The sequence below is a fragment of the Zonotrichia albicollis genome, chromosome 14, assembly GCF_047830755.1.
Source record: "Zonotrichia albicollis isolate bZonAlb1 chromosome 14, bZonAlb1.hap1, whole genome shotgun sequence".
Taxonomy (NCBI): domain Eukaryota; kingdom Metazoa; phylum Chordata; class Aves; order Passeriformes; family Passerellidae; genus Zonotrichia; species Zonotrichia albicollis.
The window spans coordinates 9262617-9286273 of NC_133832.1; the positions used below are offsets into that span (position 1 = coordinate 9262617).

The following is a 23657-nucleotide window of genomic DNA, read 5'->3' on the forward strand; positions in this document are numbered from 1 at the left end:
ACATGAGTACATGTCAGCAGCCATATGTGCTGTAATCCTCCTCTTTATACATAGACCCAGCATAATCCTTTCATGCACCATGTATCTAATCTGTATTCTCTGCTTTGGAAGCAAGATTAATCTCAAACTTTCAGAATTAATTCAAAGGCATTAACTAGCTTTCAAATCTTCATTATTTTGGCAACCAAGCAGTTAAACAATGTGGCAAATGACCAAATCATTTCTGGTACCACTTCATTTCAGGTTCTTTAAAGCCCTGCAGCTGAACCATAGCTGGGTACTTAATACAAGGTTTTATCTTTTGGGGGAATGTTACTTTTAAATGCTTAATAATTATGAATTCATTTCCCATTTTTTATAAGCAGGGGATCATAATGAACTCATTTTTTATTCATGTGAATGTCAAATGTGTTCCCATGGGAGTTTTATTCTAATTCACTATTAGTTAGTGGACTCATAAAATAAAATGTTATCCATTTTTTACTTTGAGCATGTAATGCTTGGTAATTGTTCATCAAAGGGCAAATGTAATATTTTCTTTTGATAACTTTCATTCTGATTTAACTAGAAAGAGAACTAGTTTTAGAGTAAGGGTACCTCTAGAAACAGAAGTAGATTTGATAAGCTGTGAACCTTCCATTTAAAATGCAATGAATGAGATTATCATAAGCTGGTATTTTAAAAAGCAGATGTATTATACCATAAGTGTACATGTCTGAACTACATGGATTTAGCATAACAAGACAAGCCACATCCAACATTTATTGTTTCATGATAGTTCACTGAAAGACACATTTCAGTATTCCACAGCAGTTTTCAGGCAGCTTTTCTATTGCAATAGAAAATTTAGAGGTGAGAGACTTACAGGTCATGGCAGAATCTGAATGTGATGACACTGGACAGCTGGACTTTGATCTGTGAAAACAACCACAAAGTAAGCAATAGAAAAACAGAGAATTCAAATTCTTATGTGATTTTTTTAAGAGTTAAACACATCGGATTTTTTATTAAATTATTTTCAAATTTCTTCTATATCCCTAATCTAAATGGAGCATTAGTTGGAAAGACCTACCCCATGTACAGATAGCCCTGAAATATTTCAGTGCCTTAGATCTGACATGCTGTGCTAGTCAGATCAGTCTCAACAACTGTGTCACAGGGATACTTCCAATCTTGAAATGCTCTTCAGAAATGCTAATCAAAACAAATGAATTATTATTGAGATGCAGTTTCAAGGGAGATGGTAATAAACCCAGAATCCCATTTATAATTGGAGCCTGTAGATCAAAAACTTATACATTTACTCGAAAATACACAATGAGAGATGTTCTCTTTTTTTCCACTTGAAGTAACAAGGATATGTTTTTTGGTATTAGGAATGGAAATATTAGTTTCCTCAAATCATATGTACGGTATTTAAATCAAAATATGTTATTATTGTGCAATCTCTGGCACTCAGTAGATTATTAGAATATTAACTATGAAGAAACCACTGAGAAAAACAAACATGCAAATCAAAGCTCAGACACAAGTCTTGACTATCACAGATATTTCCAGATGTTGAAAACTGTAACTTCACCTTTTATAATATTTAGCAGGAAACATAATAAGCAACAGTGTTTCCTGAATGCTATGACCTCCTTCATAGTTTAAGAAATAGTATTTGTATTAATTTTCTAAAATATGTTTTACTTCGTTTAAATAATGACCATGTTAAAAAAGAAAAGGTCTATTTCTACTTGCTGTAATGGCAGACTGAGTTATATGGATAATGTGAAAAAGGAATATCAGAATTAGTGAATGAAAGGAAAAGTGTACAAGAGAGGTAACACTTTTGAAGCTTGCATGTTTACCAGCTGCTTTTTACTCAAAATTAATGCAATATGTTTATTTTATACATTAAACAACTATGACAGAAATTATCACCACCAGCAGGCAGCCTGAAGGCCCTTCCCTAGAGTGAGAATACAAATGTGGGAGATAAGAAAAATGGGAAGACATAAAATTTAGTGGGGATGGCTATTGATCTAGGAAAATATCACTTTCCTTGAAAACAGAGGCTAGCTCAGGAGACCTAGAAACTGAGAAATCATTCATCAATTTACAAGGGGACCTACCAGTTTAAAAGGCTTGGTTTGAACTCATAATTCTGTAACAGTGAAATTCTATTTACCTCACTGAAGTAATTTGATTTATACATGTCTGAAAGGAAAACTGACTATTGTAACAGAAAGAAATGAGAAAATATATTGGAGAACATGAATTCTACAGAAAGAAAGCAATAAAACTAATGAAAATGTAACTATGAATAAGTCAGACACTGAATTCTACCAGTTCCAACAGATCCAATTTTATTCAGAAACTTGCAGAAGTTGGGGTTCAGGATTGCAAGTCCTCTCCATAAAGATACAAGAGTTAGGATTTGGTGCTTATGAGTTGTTTGGCTTTTCCTACCCACTTGAAAGAAAAGAAGAATTTGCAGGGCTGAATAAGTGAAAGCAGATAGGGGTGAGGGGGAGCCTCAGCCACACTGGTGGTGCCAGTGAGGAAAGGAACAACTGCAATGACAAGGGCTTTTCCAGAGCCCTGCTGGCTTTTTGCCACAGAGGGTAACAGCTGCTCTTAACTAACACTCCATTTACAGCAAGTCTCTTTTAAGACAATATATTCAGTGGTTTTAGCAGTTCATAGTGCTGAAGGACCAGCACCTTTATGGCAAAACACTGGCATTTGTCAGTTTTTACTTTGCACAGAAAAAGAGAGAAGTGCAACAAAGTGACATAAGTGGTGATTTTATCAAACCAGTCACAGAAAGGAGGATCAACATATCATTCAGGGTGACATGTACAGATCAGAACTTGAAGATATAAGGGGAAGTAATTTAGGCATTGAGTATAAAAAAGGCTGATATTCTAGGGAGAAAGGGAAAAAAAATACAGTTGATAAATAGTAATGTATTACAATAACAAAGATGGAAAAATACTTGAATGCCCTGCTTGCATATTTTTAGAAGCTGCAATAGTCTGCTAATGAACACACTTTCAGAACAACAGCTAAAATATTATACTAGGAGAAACTAAACCCATCCAATACCAAGTGACTAGATGTTTCCACCTGGAACAGTGGAAGCAGTCCTTGGCCATCTTAAGATTCAGAGATTCTTTTATAGAACTGAAAATGATAAAGGGCAGCAGAAGGATTTGCTGAGTTTTCCCTGCTCACAAAGATTAAAGAAAAAAGTTCTTCAGTCTCTGGAGAAAAGAACAGTATATCTCATTTCTTTGAAAGGAACAGAGAGATGACAGCTTCAATGCTATCTGAACTGTGTAAAATACCAGAGCAAGGGAGCATGAACCTGAGCTAAGAACTGGACATTAGAGGAATGGAGGTGGAATTCCTTAACACCAAAAGCTAGATAACATGTGCAAAAAGATAACAAAAGCAGCAGCCAGAAGAAATCAAATAATTTCATGAGAAAATTAAATAGCAACCTGAAAAAGGAAGCTCAACATAGTCTCATATCAAAAGGAAGATCAGAATTTATGCCTGTTGGCTTCCTTACACTGGAGCATTTCTGTCATCCTCATCAATTAACATCATTAATAATAAATTGGTACTGTAACATTCATCTCTTTTCTGAAATTGCTGCTCCTTGCATTAACTAAATTTATAGGAAAGTTTCATATTGGTATTTTTACATGAGATACAAAATCAAGTGCTGGCCCCTTGGGATGGCTAAAGGAATAAGCAGGCTTGTAATTGTGGAATCCTGATCAGATTTTAATTCTTAGCATACCATCACCATGCATTTTATCTTCCTAATCCACTCATACACTTGGAAATTAATGATTATATTTTTTCCTAATGCACCTCAATTGTTGTGCCCTAGTTGACTGCTGCTGAGGTTCATTGGTGGTGTCTGTATAACTGCACTGGATAAACAGACACTGATATTGTTCTAATTAACTTACAATCCTTAAAGCTCTCACTCTTCAGAACTGAGAAATGCTATTAATACAAAAGGTTCTCCACAGCAGTGGCAAACATTTTGTGAAGGAGACTAACTACAAACAGCCATGTCAAAAAATATATCCTAAGGCTTATTATTAATGTATCAGCTAGCATAAATCACTGTAGCTTCACTGACCTCAATGCAGCCATGGTGAATTCATACTGAGAATACAGCTACATAAGCTACATCTCCTTTTATCACTGTACAATGGAAAAATACATTGAGAAGGATAGGATATGGTATTAACATAATATTTGAGGAACATTGCAGCTCATAGAATTAGCTGAAAAGAATTCCATTAAAAAGCTTCTACTAGTCTCACCTTCCATTTATTACAAGTGCTTTGAACTTTAGGTTTTTAATTAAATAATTTTTCTGACTCCATTGACACACTTAATGCTTTTATTTCTAGTTCAGAAACTGTTCAGTCCTAGATTATTTACTTAGACAAATAACATTTTAGAATGCATGGTTATTGTTTGCTTTACTTGTTTGTTTTGGAGGGTTTATTTAGTGGGGTGTTTGTTTGTTTGTTTTGTTGTGGATTTTTTTAATGCCCAAACTAATGCCCAGTTTTACAGTGCAAGCTCTGATGGTTTTAACAGCACCAAACTCTAAATTCACATTGGAGTGAAAAATGCCTGTAAAACAATGTGAATTTTAAAATAAAACAGATTGGATTCACAGTACAGTAAAATTATAACATAGTCCAAAATATGACACAGGACCAGAATTCCAGTAAAAAAACATGTGAGGACCTTTTGTCTGCTGGCTGTTATCACATCCGGAGATGATTTTGTACAAGATTTTTTAGAATAAACTTCAATAGGGGTTTGATATATGGAACAATAGCAGGATATGGCCTCTAAATGGTAGGAACAATTGCTGTTCTCAGACATGTGCAAGTTAACTTTCATTAGCTTTGTAAGATTTTGTGCACACTTTCTGGCCTAGATTCAGGGCTGCATCTAATTTCTCCTGGGGACAGCTGAGGCACTGAGTGTAAGTGAAGAACAGAAACTATTCTGTCTAAGCAGAATATACTGAGGAAAACTCACATGAGCCTCAAGAGTGTGATAGACCAGTTTGGGAATAATGTGAGAAAGTAATACAAGCAAACCCACTTTCTTTCCAGCTACACCCTTGATGCCTTGTAGGCTGCAGAGCAAGGGAAGAGTTGCCTAGACTGGCTCTACAATGGGTGGAAACTCTTCAGACCAAAGGAATTTTTAGTATGTAAATCTTCCAGTTTTATGGCAGGCCCACCCAAAAAAAAGCTCATTAGGATGGGAAGATAGATAAGATTTAATTTTGGAAGATGTATGTACAGCCTTTTCTCTAGAATAGTAACTAACAACTCCATAGACATGCTAGCTGTTTATATAGTTCCATTTTCGAAGGGATTTTTTTTTTTTACAGAATTATTTGTAGTATAATATTTCCTTCAGTTCTCAGAAAGTGGAATATTCTGTATTTTGAAAAGAGGACTTTATATTTCCCTTTCCTTCATTGTTTGGCTCTGACTTTTCTACAGTCCCAAGCATAAATGAATTTCCTTCCCATTCAAGGCCCTTTATCTTTCCTCGACTGGTTTTCTTTACCTATTATTTAAAATTCAAGTATTTCTGTGATTTCTGACAGTTTCCCCATAAATATGTGAAATGCTGCTTTAGGCTGCATCTTCTAATTTTTCACCAGCACCGCTTCAGCTGCCCAAAGCCATTAATTCTCAATTTTGTGTAGCCACTCCAAGAGACCAACACAGAATTTTGTGCAGCCCTCTGATAAACCAGACTGGAGAATTGATTTGGCTGAAAAATAATTGATGGAAAAGAGTGTTTTTATACTTGATCTTCTGCCTCACATCTGCACAAACAGCTGCATGAACACATCAGAATGGGTGGGGCAGGAAGGAGAACAATTAGCTGAGGTAGAACTGCTTAAACCAACAATTACTACTCCTGCAGAAGTGCACATGGAGCCAAACAGCGTAAATGTGCTATTTTAAGTACCCTTTTAAATCCCTCACCTGTTCCAGAGCCTATTAAAAGAATTGATACTAATAAGGCAAGGATTATATCACTCCTGCTTACTGATGGAGCCAAATTTTGGCTCATTGTTTCCTTGTTCTGGTTGATTTGTCTTCTAATTAGATTGTAGGAAACATAATGGGGAAACATAGATGATATTTTGGCCCACTTAACAACAATCTGACTTCTACTACAGTCGGTGCAAATTTTACCTCGGATTCAAAAGCAATTACATTGTGTCTGTGAGGATATCATTTCCCCCAGATACTTATAAACTCTGATTATTTTGTTTAAGAAGGGCAATCCTTCAGAGCAGCATCAGATCACTGAGAAACATATTTCTGCAAATAATTCTGTGTTTACTATAATAACTTACAGCTATTTTCAAGAATAATAAGCTGCACTTTTTAAATTAAAATGTTAATTTTAATCTGCTACTTGTAACAAGTGACTTTTCTGAAATCACTGCGGCTTTAGAACGAGGTGAGCAATAGTGCTAAACAGCTGCAGTCATAAAGGAGAGCTACATCACTCCTAAATTGCATTGACCTAATTGCACAAGCATTCTGATTCTGTTGGTACTGCTAAAGAGTTTGTTTTTCATCCAGAGTTCACTTGGGACACTTGACTCCATGAGGCACAGCACTGTCATCAACCAACAGGAAACAATCTGCCTAAGTTAGCAGAGCATAGAAGTACATTCAGGGTTTCTGGTAGTAAGAAATGTTAAAGTCTGATACTTTACTGAAGCAAAGGATCAATGAAACACATGCTGCTATTAACCAAAGCCATATTATCCAAAGAATAAATGCTCCTTCAAATAGAAATGGAAAATTTCCATTGAGCTATGAAGAACATTTTGTGAGGCTGCAGTTCTCTCTACTTCAAGATATCTGATAACAGAATTCTGTCTTCCTGATTCCACTAGTTTCCACAGCTGTGTTTGTATATTTGTTGTCGTCTTTACCTAGACAGTTGGTATGCATTACATGCACTGAGGTAAAATAAGAGCACAACTATAAGCAAATACAGCAGAGAACATCAGCAGAAGTGGAAAAAGGAAGGTTTTTCTAATGATTAAGTAATATACTTAGTTTACCCTTTCATTCAGGGACCATTTGCAATATAATATGTTATCAAAAAGTTATCACTATTTATTATCAGTAGTCTTGATATTGCATAAGGATATCAGTCCTAGCTCTGAGCCTTACAATGAATCTTCCAAATATCTGTTCCAGTGGAGTGAACAATTAATCTTTCTGTCTGAATTATAAGCTTTTGCAATTACTGAATATTTTTATAAATATTGGTGTTAAATAATATAGGATGTTAAAAAAAAGAGAAAAAGACAGAATTCAATACCTGGAGAAACTATTTTCCCAAAAGCAACAGAAGGTGTCACTGCTAACTGATTTTAAACAAATGAATCCCTCAGCAGAAAACACTGTCTTTGTTTTGAAAGAAACTTCAACATTGTTTGGGAAGGTAATTGGGTTCCCTTCTCAAGTATTCACCAGCTCCAAACATAAACATTACATTTAAAAATGGAAAAGACCGCTTCACACCATCTAATTCTCCTTTCTGTTTGCTATTATTCCCTGCAGCTGTTTTACTTCAGGCTATGAATCACAGTCAAAGCAAGAGGAGTTTACCCAGTATTTGGACAGAAACCTCCAAAGGGCCTTTTAACCCATTAGTATAGGAGATCTAGTAATTTCAGAAACATAATTTAAGATGCTGCGAAAATTAATATGAGGATGCTGGAGAAACCATTTCCATCAGGAAATGTAAAACTGAGTCTCCAAGTAGTTTGAAACTGAAATCTTTCTGTATATTTCATTTCATCTTCTGTAACGGCTGTCTCTGTAAACTTGTGATATTATTTTAACTCTGTGTGGCAGCCCTCACCCCCTTGTCTTGCTTGATACTGTAGTGTTGCTAGTCTATGTTAAACAGCTGTTACATCCCATGCCAGAGATGGCTGCATAACACTGACGGGTGAGGTGTTATTTTCTAAATATACTTAGAGATTTTGAAGTACTTTGTGGCTGCTTGCAAGTCTCTCCATTCAGAGATATCTACATGTGAGGCTAATGTAAAACAGTAATATAAAACACATTTCCTCTCCTTAATAAGCTTAATTTTTGGTTTCTGGAGAACAGCAGAACTCACATCCTTTTTCCTCTGGACTTCCCTTCCCTAGAGGTCCCTGCCGGGCTGCCCGCACCCAGCGCCGTGGTCTCACCGGGTCATGGCTGCTGGCTCTGCAGCTGCGGGCCTATGCTCCGAGCTGCTATTTACTGGCTGGGAATTGCCAAAGCTGTAATTAAAAAAAGATATATTTTTTATTTATATACATATAAAGCCCGTGGCTTTTAGCCATCACGATTGCATGCTTAATAGCGGCATCCAAGCACTCTCTCCAGGCTCCCAGCCTGGCGGCTCCAACACAGCCCTCCCCTTCTCTTCCCCAGAGAAAGGCATTTCAGGTCACTTGAATTATTTAGCGGGGTGTTTTTAACCATCTCAAGGGCTTTGCTCCTGCCGTGCGGCGCCTGCAGAGCTCGGGTTTGTGGGTTTATTTTATTTTTTTATTTCTTTTTTTTAGCACGCGAGGTGGAGTTGCTCCACTTCTCTGGCAGAAGGAGGAGATAAAGCGCGGGGGGAAGGCGAGAGGGGCGGCTTGGCGTGTGGAGGGGAGGGGAAAGGCCGCCACACCTGCGGGCCGCGCTGCCCCCTCAGGCCCGGCCCTGGCCGCCGGGGCCGCTCACCGGGTCGCTCTAACGCAGCTCTCTCTGTCTCTCCTTCCTCTCCCCCGCCGATCCTCCTCTCCCTCCCGCTCCTCATTCATCCTCCCCTCTCCCGCCCCCTCCCCGTGCAGGCGAAGCGGGCGCGGCAGGAGGCGGAGCGGGCCGCCGCACGTCCCCCGGCCGGCCGGCCGGCCCCCCCGCCATGGGTCGGAAGCGCTGCGTGGGGGGAGACGGCTCCAAGATGGCGGCGGGTTGCTGCGGGGTGAAGAAGCAGAAACTCTCCAGCTCCCCTCCCTCGGGCTCGGGCGGCCCGGGTGGCGGCGGCGGCGGCTCCCACTGCGGCGGGGCGGCGGCGGCGGGGGGCGAGCCGGGGGCGCTGCCCCCGCCGGGCGGCCCCCGCCTGAACGGCATCGGGGGGCTGGCGGGGGGCGCCGCCGGCTGCGCCCTGTCCCCGCCGCTGCCGCCCAGCTGCGGCGGGGGCCCCGCCGGCCTCTCCCCGCCGGCCTCCTCGCTGCTCGCCTCCCCCGGCTCCGGCGGGCCCGGCTGCAGGAAGATGGTGGTGTCGGCCGAGATGTGCTGCTTCTGCTTCGATGTGCTTTACTGTCACCTGTACGGATACCAGCCCCCGCGGAGCCCCCGCTTCACCAACGACCCATAGTGAGTATCGGCGCGACCGCCCGCGTGGGCGCCTCGTGCGCGCCCGTCCCGCCCGGCTCCCCCCCGGCCGGGCGCCCTCCCTCACTCCCTCCCCGCCGGCTCCCGCCTCCCGCCCGGCACCTTCCCCGCTGCCGCCGCCCGGCCGCTGTCCTCGCCTGGCCCCACGCCTGTCCCCGGGCCCGGCCCGCGGGCGCCCCCGCTCCCCGGGAGCCGCGCTGCCCTCCCGCGCCGGGCTCGCCCCGCGGAGCGCCGCGCTGCCCGCCGGCTCCGTGACTCCTCCCCGGCCCCTCTCGGCCCGTCGCTCCCGGGGCTCGCTGGTGACTTCTCCCCCGTGATCCCTCACACCTCTGGCAGCGCCCTGCTCCGAGCGGCCGCCTTTGTGGCAGGCTCCGTGGGCAGTGCCCTCTCCCCGCTCGTGGGCTGTGTTCAGCAGCCCTCGAGTAGCTCCCTCCTCGCTCAGATTCACCAGTTGTCCTTACTGGGACCCCTCCACTAGGCAGCCTCTCGCTGTCCGTGTGTTCGGCATGAGGGCGGGCCTCTCCTTCACCAGTGCTGGATGGTGAGTACCCAGTGTAAGAGCCCTGTGTGCGAGTCCTGGATTTGTGAACACTGGTGTACCTGTACATTCCCCGTGCCAGGCACTTGTAACGCTACTTTGGTCTCATACCGTTCAGAGTCCTTGCTTTGTAATGACTCGTGAAGATCACCCAGTGTTAGACATCCCGAGTCCCTGAGTAATCCACCACATCAAATTCCCAGAGTTTTGAACAGATCACATAAACACCTGTTACTCCCATCCTCCCTCTGCCTCCCAAGCTTCCTTGCAAGAGTGTCCAACAAGGGCCTGTTTTATTCCCATCCCTGGCCACTCTTGTTCAGTGTTTGTCTTGAACCCTGTACCACACTGCCTTCAGAAGTGACCTGCCAGGACCGTCTTGCCCAGCATGTCAGCACCTGCAGCCTGCCTGTGCTGGGGAGCCGGGCATGCTGCTGCAGATAAGCTCAGACACTTCAGGGAGTAACTTCTCTCTGACAGGAAGTTCCTTCCTCTCAGCGGGGATGAGTTACCGAGTTGCTGCATGATCCAAGTCCGTTTGATTGCAGAGTTAACGTAAGGGGTTGTTGAAATTGAGTTTCCGCTGTTTTACTTTGCTTTTAAATGGAACGGAGCTCATGTGGTGAATTTCCAAGCTCTAGCTGAGACTCGACTATGTTGGTCCACCAGAGTGCATGTCACTTTTTTCCTATTATGTATAGCATGACTATCAAGTTTGTGAGAACTTGTGCTTTTTCAGTACTTAATGAGTACAGATTTTCTGTGTATGTCCTGGACCCTCGTGCACCTTCACCAGTGCAAACAGTTATTGTGCAGTCTGTGTTTCATTAATGAGATGTAGTGTATGCTTCTTGGTGTTTAAAAATGTATTGATAATCTTATTTGTAGTCCTTGCTGTTCTAACACCCAGGATCTATACATCTCTTGCATACTTTCAGCTGCTGTCATGACAACCCAGCTCTGTGGATTCCTACTTAACCTGCCACCCCAGCAAGTCTTCCCTATATGCTCTTCATAACTCCTATGTGATTTCATCAGAGTACCAATAATGAAAGGAGGGCAGGGAGACTCCACTGTGAGTTTCTTTACCCAGGTCTTTTGCAAATCCATGTCTGTCCTTTTGTAGATACCAACTGTTCAGCAACTGCTGCTCTCAGTAGCCATTTTGCTGTGCATTGTCCTGTGTCTGTTCTCCATCCCAGACCACTATAGGTTGCAACATCAGCTTTGTGCTGTTTCACTTTTTCATTGCTGTAAGAGAGTTGAATTTTGTCTGTCTCTGTAACAATATTACATTGGTGTTATGGTTTTTTATCTGTGTTGTAGATGATTTGTTGAACAGGTTAGTTCTACTGTCTGTTTTGTTACTGGAGGGAACTGAGGCAGGGGTGAAGATTTCAGCACTAAAATGTTTTCCAGTAAGCTCTTGATTCCTCTTAGTAAGCAGTAAATCAATTCAATTTTTTCCTGCTGCTTCTTACTTTAACAACAACACAATTGCAAACTAAGTAAAATTATTTTAATTTTTCTGAAATTCGTATGTGTTCTTCAGATTTAGTTGCTAGACCTGGTGAAAAGTTGCTGCATCAACTTCTAAAATTTTAGACTTCAGAAAGTGGCACTCTCATTAAAATTAGTACTGTAATTTCTGATTATTCCCATGCTTGTGCCAGCATGCATGGTTGTATAGATCAGGAAATGATCTAACAATAATTTTATATTTTTCCCCAGTTGGTTGCAGAGTTTGGTTCTCTGTGGATCATTGCATGGCTTCACAAACGTTTGTGCCTGCACAATTGTGAGGTGGGAATAAGCAGACAGATGGCAGAACTGCTGCTTTCAGCAGCCTCGTGAGCTGATTATGTTTGTGCAGTTGGGGATGCAAGTTTGAAAAAGTTGTTCAGTATTACACGTAAAATTATAGGTCGGTGAATAAATTGCTCTTGCTAAGTGTTCAGAGGCAGCATGATTTCTAGCATTCACAAGATTTGCAGTCAGTCTTAGTGATAACTGGGTAACTCACAAAGATTAGATGTTGGCTTTGAAGCTGGGCTCCATCCTGTACAGCAAAAAAATCCTGAATGAGAGCTGGTGTTTTTCAGTGAATGGGTATTGCAGCTTTCTGCCTCAAGTTCATTTGGAGGTTTTGTTTATGGACTGAAATATGTGGTCAAAGAGCAGTGGCCTAAAATAAGGGTTTGTATGTAAATGATAGAGTTATTTTTTAAAGGGATGTTAATTACAGGGAGGATGAAAGACCTGGGAGCAGGTATCCTCGCACAAACATGACTCATATTCCTTGCAGGTCTTTGAACAATGAAACTGGGCATGATCAAAGAAAAGCAGGTGGCTGAATCACTTGGACAAGGGGTTCTGGCATGTTGTCTTTAGAACAAATCCTGCTTGTGACACCTCTGGATTTTTTCTGGTGCCAAGATGAGGACAGCATCAGGGCAGCAAATTCAAGGCAGTAGGAATGAGTTGAAAAGCTTGTTTTGAAAGGGTGTGGGTTTTGAACTCCAGGGCAGCCCATACATGGATGAAACAGTTGGCATTTTCCTATCTCTGGAGTTCCTAAAGCACAGAGAATAGGGTGTGGAGGGTATTGCTGGGGAGGTGTTGGGTTGGAGGGGGTGGTGACTCATGGAGTTAAAAGAAGATAGCTGGAAGACACTGAATATCTCCAGCAGTGTTTTGTTGAGAATAGGCTGAGCAAGTTCTTTGAGCCATAACTTCCTCTCCTCTTGTGGCCTCCATGGATCTGTTAACATTTTATTCTGTCTCTCTTAATTGAAGAACTTTCTCATACCTTTATTTCACTTCACTTTTGGTTGCACTCTAAGCCACCCTTGCCCTTCTTCACTGGGTGTGTCCTGCAGGGCCTGTGCCTTGCTTCCACCAGTGTGATGGCTCTCACACTACAGGTTCAGAAGGCATGTAGAAATTACCCTGGCAGTGTGAACACTGATACAAAATTTGAAAATTGCTGATTCAGACAAAATTGTCTCTAGGGCAAAGTGTTGTTTAGACGCTGATTTTGAGATTCAGTTTCATGAGTAAAACTACAGAACACCGAACTTGTCTGTAGAAATGAATTGTAAGGGAAAGCAGGAAGAATTGTAAAAGCATTTTAACCCACTCATTTATGGAGAATGAAAACTGAGTAGCCTTTTTTACCTTTCTGACAAGTAACTTCTATCCCTTTTGCTTTTCTGGTTTGGTCTTGTGCAATACACAAGATGGGCCATTATGATTAGTGGAAACAATACCATGTCCTGCCTTCTGTTGTGAAAGTGGAAAGGAAGTGTCTACCAGTGTGAAGGGGCTCCAGGTTTACACTCCTGCTCACTGCTGTTTTCCTTCTAGTAGGAAAATGTTTGAGTGGAAGTGCAAGAAGGTTGTGACAAGACAGGGAGAGTAAGTGTGTGAAGAGGAGTTCAGTTGAAGCTGTGCTGTGGGGAGTGAGGAGGACTTTCTTCTTAGAATCTCACATCTCTGGTGCCTGTAATGATTTCCCTTGGCACACAGAAATAATCTTTCTGAGTTTTTGTCCTGCACAGTGTCTCCTTCAAGCTCTTCATCTTGCCTACTTAATTTTAATATCAACATCTTTGTGGAGAAGACATTGTCTGGCAGTCCATCAGGTTAACTTTTTTGTCAGTTGTTTGCTTTTTGTAGTCTCTTCTTGAAGGTTTTGGCTAGTGAGCAGGATTATTTTAGTGGTGCCCACCTGTACTTGACACAATGTGTAAGGGGAATCATCTGGTCTGCCCCTGACATCTGGTACTTGGTAACCAAGAGCCCAAGTTTGCACCTGGAATGGGAGCTGGGGCCTGTGCCCTGCTTCCCACCTGTCTGAAGAGCTCTTTGGAAGGTGTTTTCAAATGCCCAGATGAAGACTGGCTCACATCTTCCTCATCTCAGAGGTCTGTGCTGGAGGCAGTGGGTGGTTCCTGTAGCTGAGCTCTGTACCTGTGGTGGTTCTGAGCCTGTGGGGAAGCTGACAGCCCTGTGTGCATGAGGAGAAGTTGCTGGCTACCACACTCTTTGCTAGGAATAATCTCTATGGCTTGACCATCTTCTGTGGTTGATGACCTCTGGATTAAAATATTGTCCAGGTGATAACCAATTTGGAGCTGAAGACTTAGCTCAGAAATTTATCTGTTCCTTTCTTCATTGATGACTTGTGGTATTTTGCAGCAGCTGTCTGGCTACAGGACAGAGGTGCAGCCATGTTGATGTGCCTGATTTTAGTATTTCATTGTGTTTTCAAGTCTAAGATTTGTTAAATTACGTAATCTGAAAGGGTATGGGATAGCACTACTACACTGCCTTAATATTTTGTTAGTGAAGTTTGGAAACATTGCAATTCAATGCAGTTAGAAATACACAGTTAGCTAGTCTTGCACCCATTAGTTTTCTCACTCAAAGACTTTAGGTTGTGATTCTACTCAAATGAGTACAACTTAACCTTGTGGTAAAGAGACAGTTCCAGGGTTACTGAAATTCAGGACTTCTCCTTAGTTGCTGTGTCTTGGTAAAGTGTTGGTAATGGTGGAGAATTGCTGGTAATTTAGATTGAAATAGCTAAACATCTTCAAGTACAGCCCCAAAGCTGATTTTCTTGCAGTGTTTGCTGTCCAGTGCTTTCTAGTAAGGCATTGAAGAGAGGTGAGACTTGTCTGTAGGTGTGTACATATGCACACATACATGTGAATAAAAATGTTACGGCTTGCAGTTGATAGGATTTCATGCTTTTCTCAATTTCTTGTTTCTTGGCTGCAGCCTGACCTCCAGCTTTAGTCTCTACAACTTACTGTAATGTTGGAACCTTGCACTTAACTCCTTGCTTGCTTTGGTGTCTGCTTCTTTACAAGCTTTTCTTTGAAACTTTGTCTGGAAATGTAGAATTTCATGTTGTCTTAAAAAACCCAGCAGTGTTCTTTCTCTGCAATCCCTACACAGAGCTGAGCTGTATCTATTGTCATTACTGCTCTTGATGCCAGGAATATGAAATTTTGTTGTTTCTCTGCAGGACTTGGTTGTATGGCAGTGGAGACTTACACTGTTTTGTGGCAGACTCAGTAATAATTTATATTTAATGTTACATTCCAATAGTACACAACAGCTATAATGATTGTTTGGTCATGGCCAAAGATCAACAAGGAAACACACAGGGAAGTGTTTTTTCACGTCTGTGTGTCTGTCTGACTTCATTCTGGTTTTCGTGTGCATGTCATGTGGATTTGTATAAGGTTCAGTATTTTCTTCTGAATTCATAGGGTGTACTGGTCTTTGCTGTTGAAGGTTAAATATTGGAACATGAAGTAGAAGTTCTTTCAGAGTGGCATTCTGTGGTAGATGCTTTGAAAATACAGTACAGTAGGGAATGTGTGTTTTGGCTGGCGTTGGCAGCGCTCAGCAGGGAATTCCCAGCATATTTGAAAGCAGATCTGGTGAATGCATCTTGGTGCAGCAGAGGGGCAGAAGGGATAAGGTTGCATGGCTTCAAAAAGAAGTTGCCTTTGCCAGTAGGTTCATCCTCTGATATGATTGGAGAACTGGGAAAATAATGCTATGATAAACTCCAAATTAGGTTATCTGTAATTTGAGGACGTTTTCCTTCATAAGGTCACTTTAGTGAGCTGTTCTTACATGCAGATGAGGTAGTTTCTATTAATACAGGAAATCAAATCATTGGCAGTCTTTGGGATAGACCCTGGTTTTGTTTCTTTAGCTAAAAGCAGTCACCACAAAGTCATTCTGAGTGCTCTGATTCTCTGCAGTACTAGTTCTGTGGAAGTTAATTGTTCTCATACTCTTTGTAGGGTGAAGAGGAGTCAGGAACAACCTCTCCTTGTGCCATCAGTCTGGTCATTCATTTTTATTGCCTCCTTTGCTTTAGTTACGTTCCTATTGTTTGTCATATTTTCTTTATTCAATTCGGTGCTTTGTGTTCCTGCTGAAGATTTTCATGGAAATTCAAATTTTAACGTTGTTTTTGACATTTAAACTCTCTAACTGTCAGAAAAATGTATTTTTGTGTCTAGATTGTTTGCTTCACACATCTAACTTAAGTATTTTTTTGCTAGAAATTGTTGAAACATTAATGATTTAGGAATGCAGGTATTTTATTTGGAGCTGCTGAAAGAATATGCAGTTCTGCCTTCTCTTCAGTTGTGAGTTAAATATAACAGTAATTTTATCTAGCACTGAATAGTAAACCAAGAGAAATTGAATGTTGACACTTTTTGGTTGCTGACAGTTAAGAGATACCAGGAAATCAAAGTTAGGAACCCTGGGCTAGCTCATTTTGCTTAGTTTACAGGTCTAGACTGTGACCTGTTAATGAATGAAATGTAGTCTGTAGTTTTTTGTTCTCTCAAAACTCATGCCATAATTAATGGAGCAAGCTCAGTATGTTAAGCTATCTGTTTTTGCATTAAGTAACTGTTTTTGCATTAAGTGCAGGTTTTCTGTAGCATCAAATTATTGTCTTCCTAAATAGAAGTGCTAGTTGTTTGATATATTTCATATACTGGTAGTTTGTGGCAAGAGTCTCCATGGAAGGCAGGAAGTATGTAAATTATTTGAAAATAATAGTAGACTCACCAGAGTTTGGCCAATACAGAAACTGTTGCTAGGCTGGAGGCCAAAACAAGTCCAGTCAGGCCCTGACCCTCGTTAGCAAAGCATTATGAAAATGCTTGACTTTTTTTATGATGTTTATGCTCCTAAGGAGTGGGTTATTAAGGTTGGTGCTCAGCTTAGCATTGCAAAGTTTGCATTTAAATAACAAGATGGGGCAGTTCTGCTGTGGTTAATTGACAAATTCTCAGAAACATGTCCTGGATAACAAAGCATGCTGGGAGTGCAGTGGCTCTCAAATGGAATATGGCTGTTGAGCTGGTCTAGTGCTGCATTTCTCACTGTGTGATAGTACTGTGGTGTATGCTGACTGACCAAAAGCTGGGCAGTTTATCAGTCCAGCCCTATAAACAAGTCAGCATCTTTCCTGGACTATGTGTATGACCTTCTAAAAAGCCCTTCATTTTCATGACTGGGGTGTTGGCTGAAGCAATCAATGTAAAGAGCTTCATTTCTGAAGGCACACCTTCCTGTCCCATTGGTCAGAAACATATTTGCTGAGATCTTTTTTCTTTCCTTTGTGTGGTCCCCTAACAGACTGCACCTCTCTGTCCATGCCTTGCAGGATATCCCTGAAGTTTTTGTAGTGTGACTGGGCTTTGATAACTTTCTGGAAGGCAGTGCTTGTTGTGAGTATGTGGATATTGCTTTGCCACACTAAGTACTTGCAGCCAGGGTTATTAAAGTGCTAATTTCATGAGAATGACATCTTATGGAATGCAGAACAGCTCCGTGGAGTTGTAGCAAGGTCACTGGGACAGCAGCCATATCAAGATCTGTATGTCTTCCCAGAGCACTCTTGTGTTACAAAGATGGAGTTCTCACAGACCTTAATGGTATATAAAATCTCACTTTATGCTTTTCTTTCTGTTAATTTCTTTCTGTGGCACCTTTGGCAAAGTTGTACCTTGGACTGCAGTGGTTGTAATATGTGTGCCACAGACATACTCCTGTGATTTATTTTTTGTCCCTCTGCCACCAGAGATGTCTCCTCTCCAGGCTTTGTTGGCAGCCATGGGTTCTGGCATCTGGGAGGCTGCTTTATTTACTGGGTGGTACTGGGGGCCATGTTTGAGACAGAAGAGAGAGGAAGAGAAGGATCCTTGTCATAAGTTTTTATCTTTAGCATCAGTAATGCTTCTACTTTTTCTTTTCTGAAAGTTAAAACACTTTCCCTGTTTTCCATGTGGTGCTTTGTACAGAGATAAGAGTTGTATGGGTGAAGCTCAAGAATTCATGAGTTTTAGCTGTGTTATTAAGGTAGAATAAAGCATGTGATTCTCACTGGTGGACAGCACTGTGGGCCTGTGTAAATCTGTTTGCTTCCAGCCCCTTTTTCTAGGTGACTGTAAGAATATAAGGATTGGGTGCCACACTATTTTCCTTACTCAGTAAGTGAGCACAAGGGTAAGTTCAGCTGACAGGGAATGGCAAGTTTACAAGGCTGTTCTTTTCTGTATAAATAAACTTGCTGAAGGATTGACTTTTAGGAAGGATGATGTGCTAAGCAGAGGTCCCTTGTAAGGACCTTTAGGAGGAAGAAAAAACATATTTTTCAGTCTTCAGTACTTTATTTGACTGCCACATTAAGTAGGCAAAGAAAGTGCTGCACCAATCTTACCTTAAGTAGTGCTTCTGCAGCGAGAACGCTGGGGGCTGAGCACATGGTGGAAAAACCCACAGACAAGGTGCAGTGAGGAAAGAAACCTCTTCAAAGAGTGCTGCAGTGCCTGGAGGGAGGTGACTAACTGCACTTGAAGCATCTACTAAGCATTGGGGGAGCAAAACTCCAGCAAGCCACTGCACAAATTAAAAACTGCCAGCCAAGCAGTAGAAGGCAAGTGCTTTTGGTACAGTGTCACAAGCAGTGATCCAAACTCTGAAGAACCAAATGGTAATGTAGTATTAAAACTGATCCCTAATTAAGATGCTGATAGAATGCAAAGTTGTAGTAATAAGGCTCACTCTTCATTAAGAAATAGGAGTAGGGTTCTGGCTCTGATTCAGCTCAACTAAAATTGAAAAATAAACAGGTAGAGAAGAGGCAGGCAGCAGAAATCTTGCATGGAATATTTCCCACCATAGTACCTGAATTCCTCTAAAATACAGAAATTAAATTTGAGACAGTATATGATTGAGGCTATTCATTGGGAAGGAACACTGGATAAACCCAAGCATTAAAAATGAAGTGTTATAAAGAAGGATAAGTGGAACACAAATTACCTTTTTCTTAATTCACAGGAAAAAGGTTGAAGTGAAACAAGTATTCCTGTGTACGTTTAACCACTGTGGTCTCTTTTCACCTCAAGGTTGAACTATTGCAGTTTGCTGTGCTTGGACAGCTTGAGCTTTTAAGGTGGAAGATTTGAGCCACTGCAAAAAGTAGCTTCCAGCAGGACCTCTTTTTGGGAGAATATGAAATCCGTGCTTCAGGTTGTTTGGTGCCAGCTGCTTCTTTTTTTTCCCTTTTTTTCCTTTTGCATGATTCCAAGGTGTTAAGTTCCTTCACATATGTAATGTAAATGTCTTGGAATAACCTACTGAAAGACTACCTACTACCCTTTGCCATCCTGCTAATTTAAATATGCTTTCTTTTTTAAATGTGTTGAGATGCTCAGCAGCAAGAGGTTGTTCTGAGCTGAAATAGTTAAGCTAGACAGGGTAGATGAAGATAGAGGAACTTGACAAACACACTACTGCTACAGTGTGAGATATTAATTACTCTTCTCTGACCAGTGGTCATATAAATGTATGGATGACAGATATACATCCAATGGTTAGACAACAGAAACATTATACACTTTCTTGGTTGTCATTTTATGTATAATGTTTAATGGAAATTGCTCTGGAGGGGAAAACTAGGCCAGTTCAGAGTGGTCTCTGACGTCTTGGCACTATATTTTAGAGGGTTGGAGATGCCAGAAATTTCTTGGAACAGGCCATTGCAGAGAGATCAATAATGTTCAGATGGTTCCACTGGTAAGACCTCTTCTTGTTTTCAAGTGATTGGATAAGTCAAAAGAAGAGAGAATCTTACATAAAAACACTGACTGGCTGTTGGACCTCTGAGTGTTTCTGGGGCGTTGCAGGTTCTGTCCAACTTCTCTGTATCCAAGTTATTAGAGCAGGCAAGTGGGACTTAAGGATGAATCACTGCAGTGGTGTTTGGAAGGGTTGTGTTTTGTTCTTGGCCTTGTGATTATGGTGGACAAACCTGTATGAGGTCTTCAATCATTCTACCTTGCGTTCTTAATGTAAAAAAAATAAGGCACCTCAACCTACTTTTCTTTGTCAAGTTAGTATAGAGAGAAATTGGCTGTTATTGCAGTTGTTCTTACCCTTGACTGGATTATCCTGCCAAGAAGCACTCCAGACTCAGCTCAGGATATTTTTGCCTAAATTGGCAACTTGGAGGCATGCACTTTTTTTTTTTCCCTTTTTTTCCTTCTTTTCCTTTTTTTAAACTGTAATCTGCTATATCTAAAATAAATCACAGTTGTATTCATGTTAGCTTGACTCCTTTAAAGGCTATTCTTGCTTCTCAAATAAGCCACAGAATTTGCAATGATTTTTTTTTCAGAATAGTTTTTTTCATTTGGGATTCTCATAGTCACAGTATCCTCCTTCATAGTTTAGGGTACTGTTCAGTGAATCCTTTCCCTGAGAATAGTTCAGACAGTTTTAAGTCTGCTAATGCAAGCTGAAGACAAGACCTTCTGAAAATCATACTGCATCTTGTGTTCTGTTCAAGTTGTGTGAACACCATTGTTTATGGACATTTTGGAGCTGTGAAGGAGGAAGGTATGGTTACACATTCCATGCCCTGCTAGAGCCACTGAGTTATGGTTGTGTAGAGAGACAAGATCTCTTGATTTTACTGAGTGTTGGAAGTGGAGATGAGCAGAAAGAAAAGGTAGGGTGGCAAGGAAGTACAAGCAGTGACTGTATAATGATACTTCCCTAAATATTTTTCTAGTCTTCAGGAACTAGTAGTTTGGGACATTGGGAACCAGAAGTGATGTCTTTCACCAGTAGCTCTCCCTAACACCCCACCCACCCAACTAGCAATGAGTAGATTATAAATGAAGTTTTATGGAGATGAAGTTGGAAGGAAGATGAGAATGTTTTGCAGGAATGGTTGAATTACTTCAGGGGCTATACTGTTAGAAATTGAATGAAAATCAGTATTTTTTTAGAACAATGCCATGTACTTCAGGAGTACATAAAAACTGCCTCTGTAAGTTAGGAGTTTTTTTCTCTCCTTAATAGTTTTCTGGACTGTCAGATTGCTTAGCTTTCATTATGCTATAGATACATATATAAAGTGGCAAGTGGCTATTTTAAAGAGTAATTATAAGTAAGAATAAAAGAGTAATTATAAGTAAGAATAGAAAAGTATTAAATACAGTTTTTAAAGGGAGTGGCTGAGAGCTTACTTGTAAAAGTTTATGGTTCTGCTGCTCTCAGGAGAAAGACATCTTGTGTTTGCAAAGCAGGGCAGCCAGAGCGCTTGGAAGTGTGAAATGAGCTTTCAAAGGAAGATAAGGGCTGGGCTGCTTTAGAGGATCAGAACAATGACTAAAAGGTACAAAATTTGATTGAGAGGAGGTCTGTATGTATATGTGTGTATACATACTGCTCTGTACATACATATGTGTGTATATATATATATATATATATGTCTTTGTGAGTGCATATGTATGTGTGTATGGGAAGAAAAAGACAAAGGGACACAAATTAACTCTTTAAACCAAATGCCAGTACTGTTAGAAGAACAAAAGGTTATTAAAAGACTGTGAATTCATTTTGGATTTAGTGTGTAAGATTTCCACTTTCTGGAGTAATGTGGCATTCTTGTAACCAGTAATAGGATTACAGGAGGGAAGCAATCCAAATACTTTAGATAGATCTTGATTACTTTATGATAAGATATATGTGACACATTGCCTTCAGTAGTAAGCTTCCTAGATTTGATAGTTTAAGAGGTCCTGAGTTCATTGGAGTGGACTTGGGCTTTAGGCATCAGTGTGGCATTTTACCTTCTCATGAGTCCCCATGGAGGGGGACGGATAGATGCATTAATCCTGGTGGTCCTTGGCTGTTTCTGCTTGGGTAATATGTTCTAGATTGAGAAATCGTCTGGTGATGGAATTTTCAAGAAGGAAGACAGTAATTTTGCCATTGAAAGTCTCACGTTATTAAGATAACATGACAAAGCTGGTCTTCTCAGTATTATCTTGTCTTTATTACTTGCCTGAAAATTCCTCTTGTTTATTTTAATTTACTCTGGCAATCATTGCCAAGTTGTTTATGTCCTTGTGTGCAGCCATGGTAGTTAGTAATGATCCACTGATACTCCTGACGTGAAGTTAAGTGCTGTCACCATTGAGTTCTGTATCTGAATATGGGGATAAGTCACAGTTTTAAACTGTGCCTTTTCTTGTATAAGAAAGATTGATTTTGGAGAATAGTGATGATAGATGAAGTTTATTTAATCTCTGAGGACTGTTAGGTGATCTGTCTTTAGGCAGCTTCTGATAGAACTTGTTTTTGAGCAGGCTACTTGTTTCACTGAGTTCAGAGATGCCCAAGTTGGTGCTCTCTAACCTGGTTGGCACCATTACTAACTTACTTAGTGGAGGTTGTTCTCTAATAAATTGTTTTGCTTTGACAGAGAAACTTTTACCTTTCTTTCCAGCCTGCATTTGTTTTGGGTAAGATTTATGACTTTCTTGAGGTAGAGATGAATAGAAGCAAACATTGGTCAATAACAGGGCTCTGTGGAGGTAATGAATTTGGAGAATGTTATGTGTATAAATAATTTTTCACTAAATTGGAACTGAACTATAACTCTGCTATTGTTCATGTTGAACAGGGAATGGGGTATTGGTTTTCTGAACACAGTATCTTTTGCTCTTAATAAAAATGGTTGCCAAAATAAAACTCAAGGAAAGGATTCAAATGGCAAACAAAGTATATATTAAGCAGTAATGTTTTTTGGAGTAGTTATACTGGAGACTTTACTGCTTGACTTCAGCCACCTAATAAAATGGATTTTTATTTGCACACCATTTCATGGCAACAAGGAAATGGAGCAGTGTAGAAGCAGTTTCTGTGCAAGGGAATAACAGGGAGCTGAAGAGACAGGCTCACCCTGAGGTGTCAGGGAAAGTTGTGGCCTCCATATTTACATTGAAATGTCAGAAGACCTCGAGTTGAAGGACTTGAAACTGTGATATGTGAAGGACTTTTAAAGCAAAGCTGCAATTTGGTGGGTTGTTTGTGTGGCTTTTTTTTTTTTTTTAAACCAAGATAACAATAAAGTGGTATATTAGGTGATCATTGCTTCTGGAGCTAGTAACATGGCTATTTATCAGTGGTTTTATATGATCATCCTGCTGTTCCTCCTCATCTCAGTTTAGGTTTCCCCCATCAGCTGAAGCATGCCCACTGCTGCTTGTGTTTTAGGCTTGGGTGCAGTTGAGGGAGAGGCAGCCTCTGTGGGGCTAAAGCTGGAAACGATGGTCAGAGGGAGTCTGGTGTCACACCGTGAGGGGGAACCTGGCACCTCCTCATGTGTGATCCGGCACAGAGCCGGGTGCTCCTCGTGAGCTGGGTGCTGTGCAGTGGCTGTGTCTGAGCAAACTCCAGTGTGTAAATCCATGCTCTAGTTTTCAGTAAACCTTGCTGATCACAGTGTAGACCCACCTTTCCCAGGTTTACTGAAAGAAAAATTGGTGCCAGATCTGAGGTTGCAGCCTGAGGTCAGGGAGCAAGGTGCTACAATAGTGGAATTATTCTGCCTTGGAAGAGGTGAAAATTGGAGATCTGACACCTTGAATCATTGCAGTGAGAAGTCCAAAAAGGAACAATTTGGGCCTCTGTGTTTTCAAGGGATTTATAGTGTTTTTCATAGATCTTTAAAAGCTATCTACTCTTACCTGTGTTGGTTCAAAAAAAAAGAAACAGGCAGTAGGGTGGTTGAATGTTTAGGTTTTTTTGAG

General features: G+C 41.0%; 1 protein-coding gene and 1 long non-coding RNA gene across 5 annotated transcripts in view; one reads left to right on the plus strand and one right to left on the minus strand.

Annotated features, from left to right (window-relative positions):
* Positions 1–9782, minus strand: part of LOC102062581 (uncharacterized) — a 47848-nt gene extending 38066 nt beyond the window's left edge. The window contains exons 1-3 of the long non-coding RNA XR_012582696.1: positions 9570–9782; positions 8215–8362; positions 866–915 (exon numbers count right to left, since the gene is read on the minus strand). This is a non-coding gene — a long non-coding RNA (uncharacterized LOC102062581). The remainder of the gene's footprint in view (positions 1–865; positions 916–8214; positions 8363–9569) is intronic.
* Positions 1–23657, plus strand: part of AMMECR1 (AMMECR nuclear protein 1) — a 96551-nt gene that overhangs the window by 16087 nt on the left and 56807 nt on the right. For all 4 annotated transcript variants that reach the window (XR_012582695.1, XM_074551528.1, XM_074551527.1 and 1 more), the window contains exon 2: positions 8924–9449. Coding sequence is in view for 3 of the 4 variants with exons in the window: in XM_074551528.1 (XP_074407629.1) it covers positions 8924–9449 (526 nt within the window). In the remaining variant the exon portion in view is untranslated. The remainder of the gene's footprint in view (positions 1–8923; positions 9450–23657) is intronic.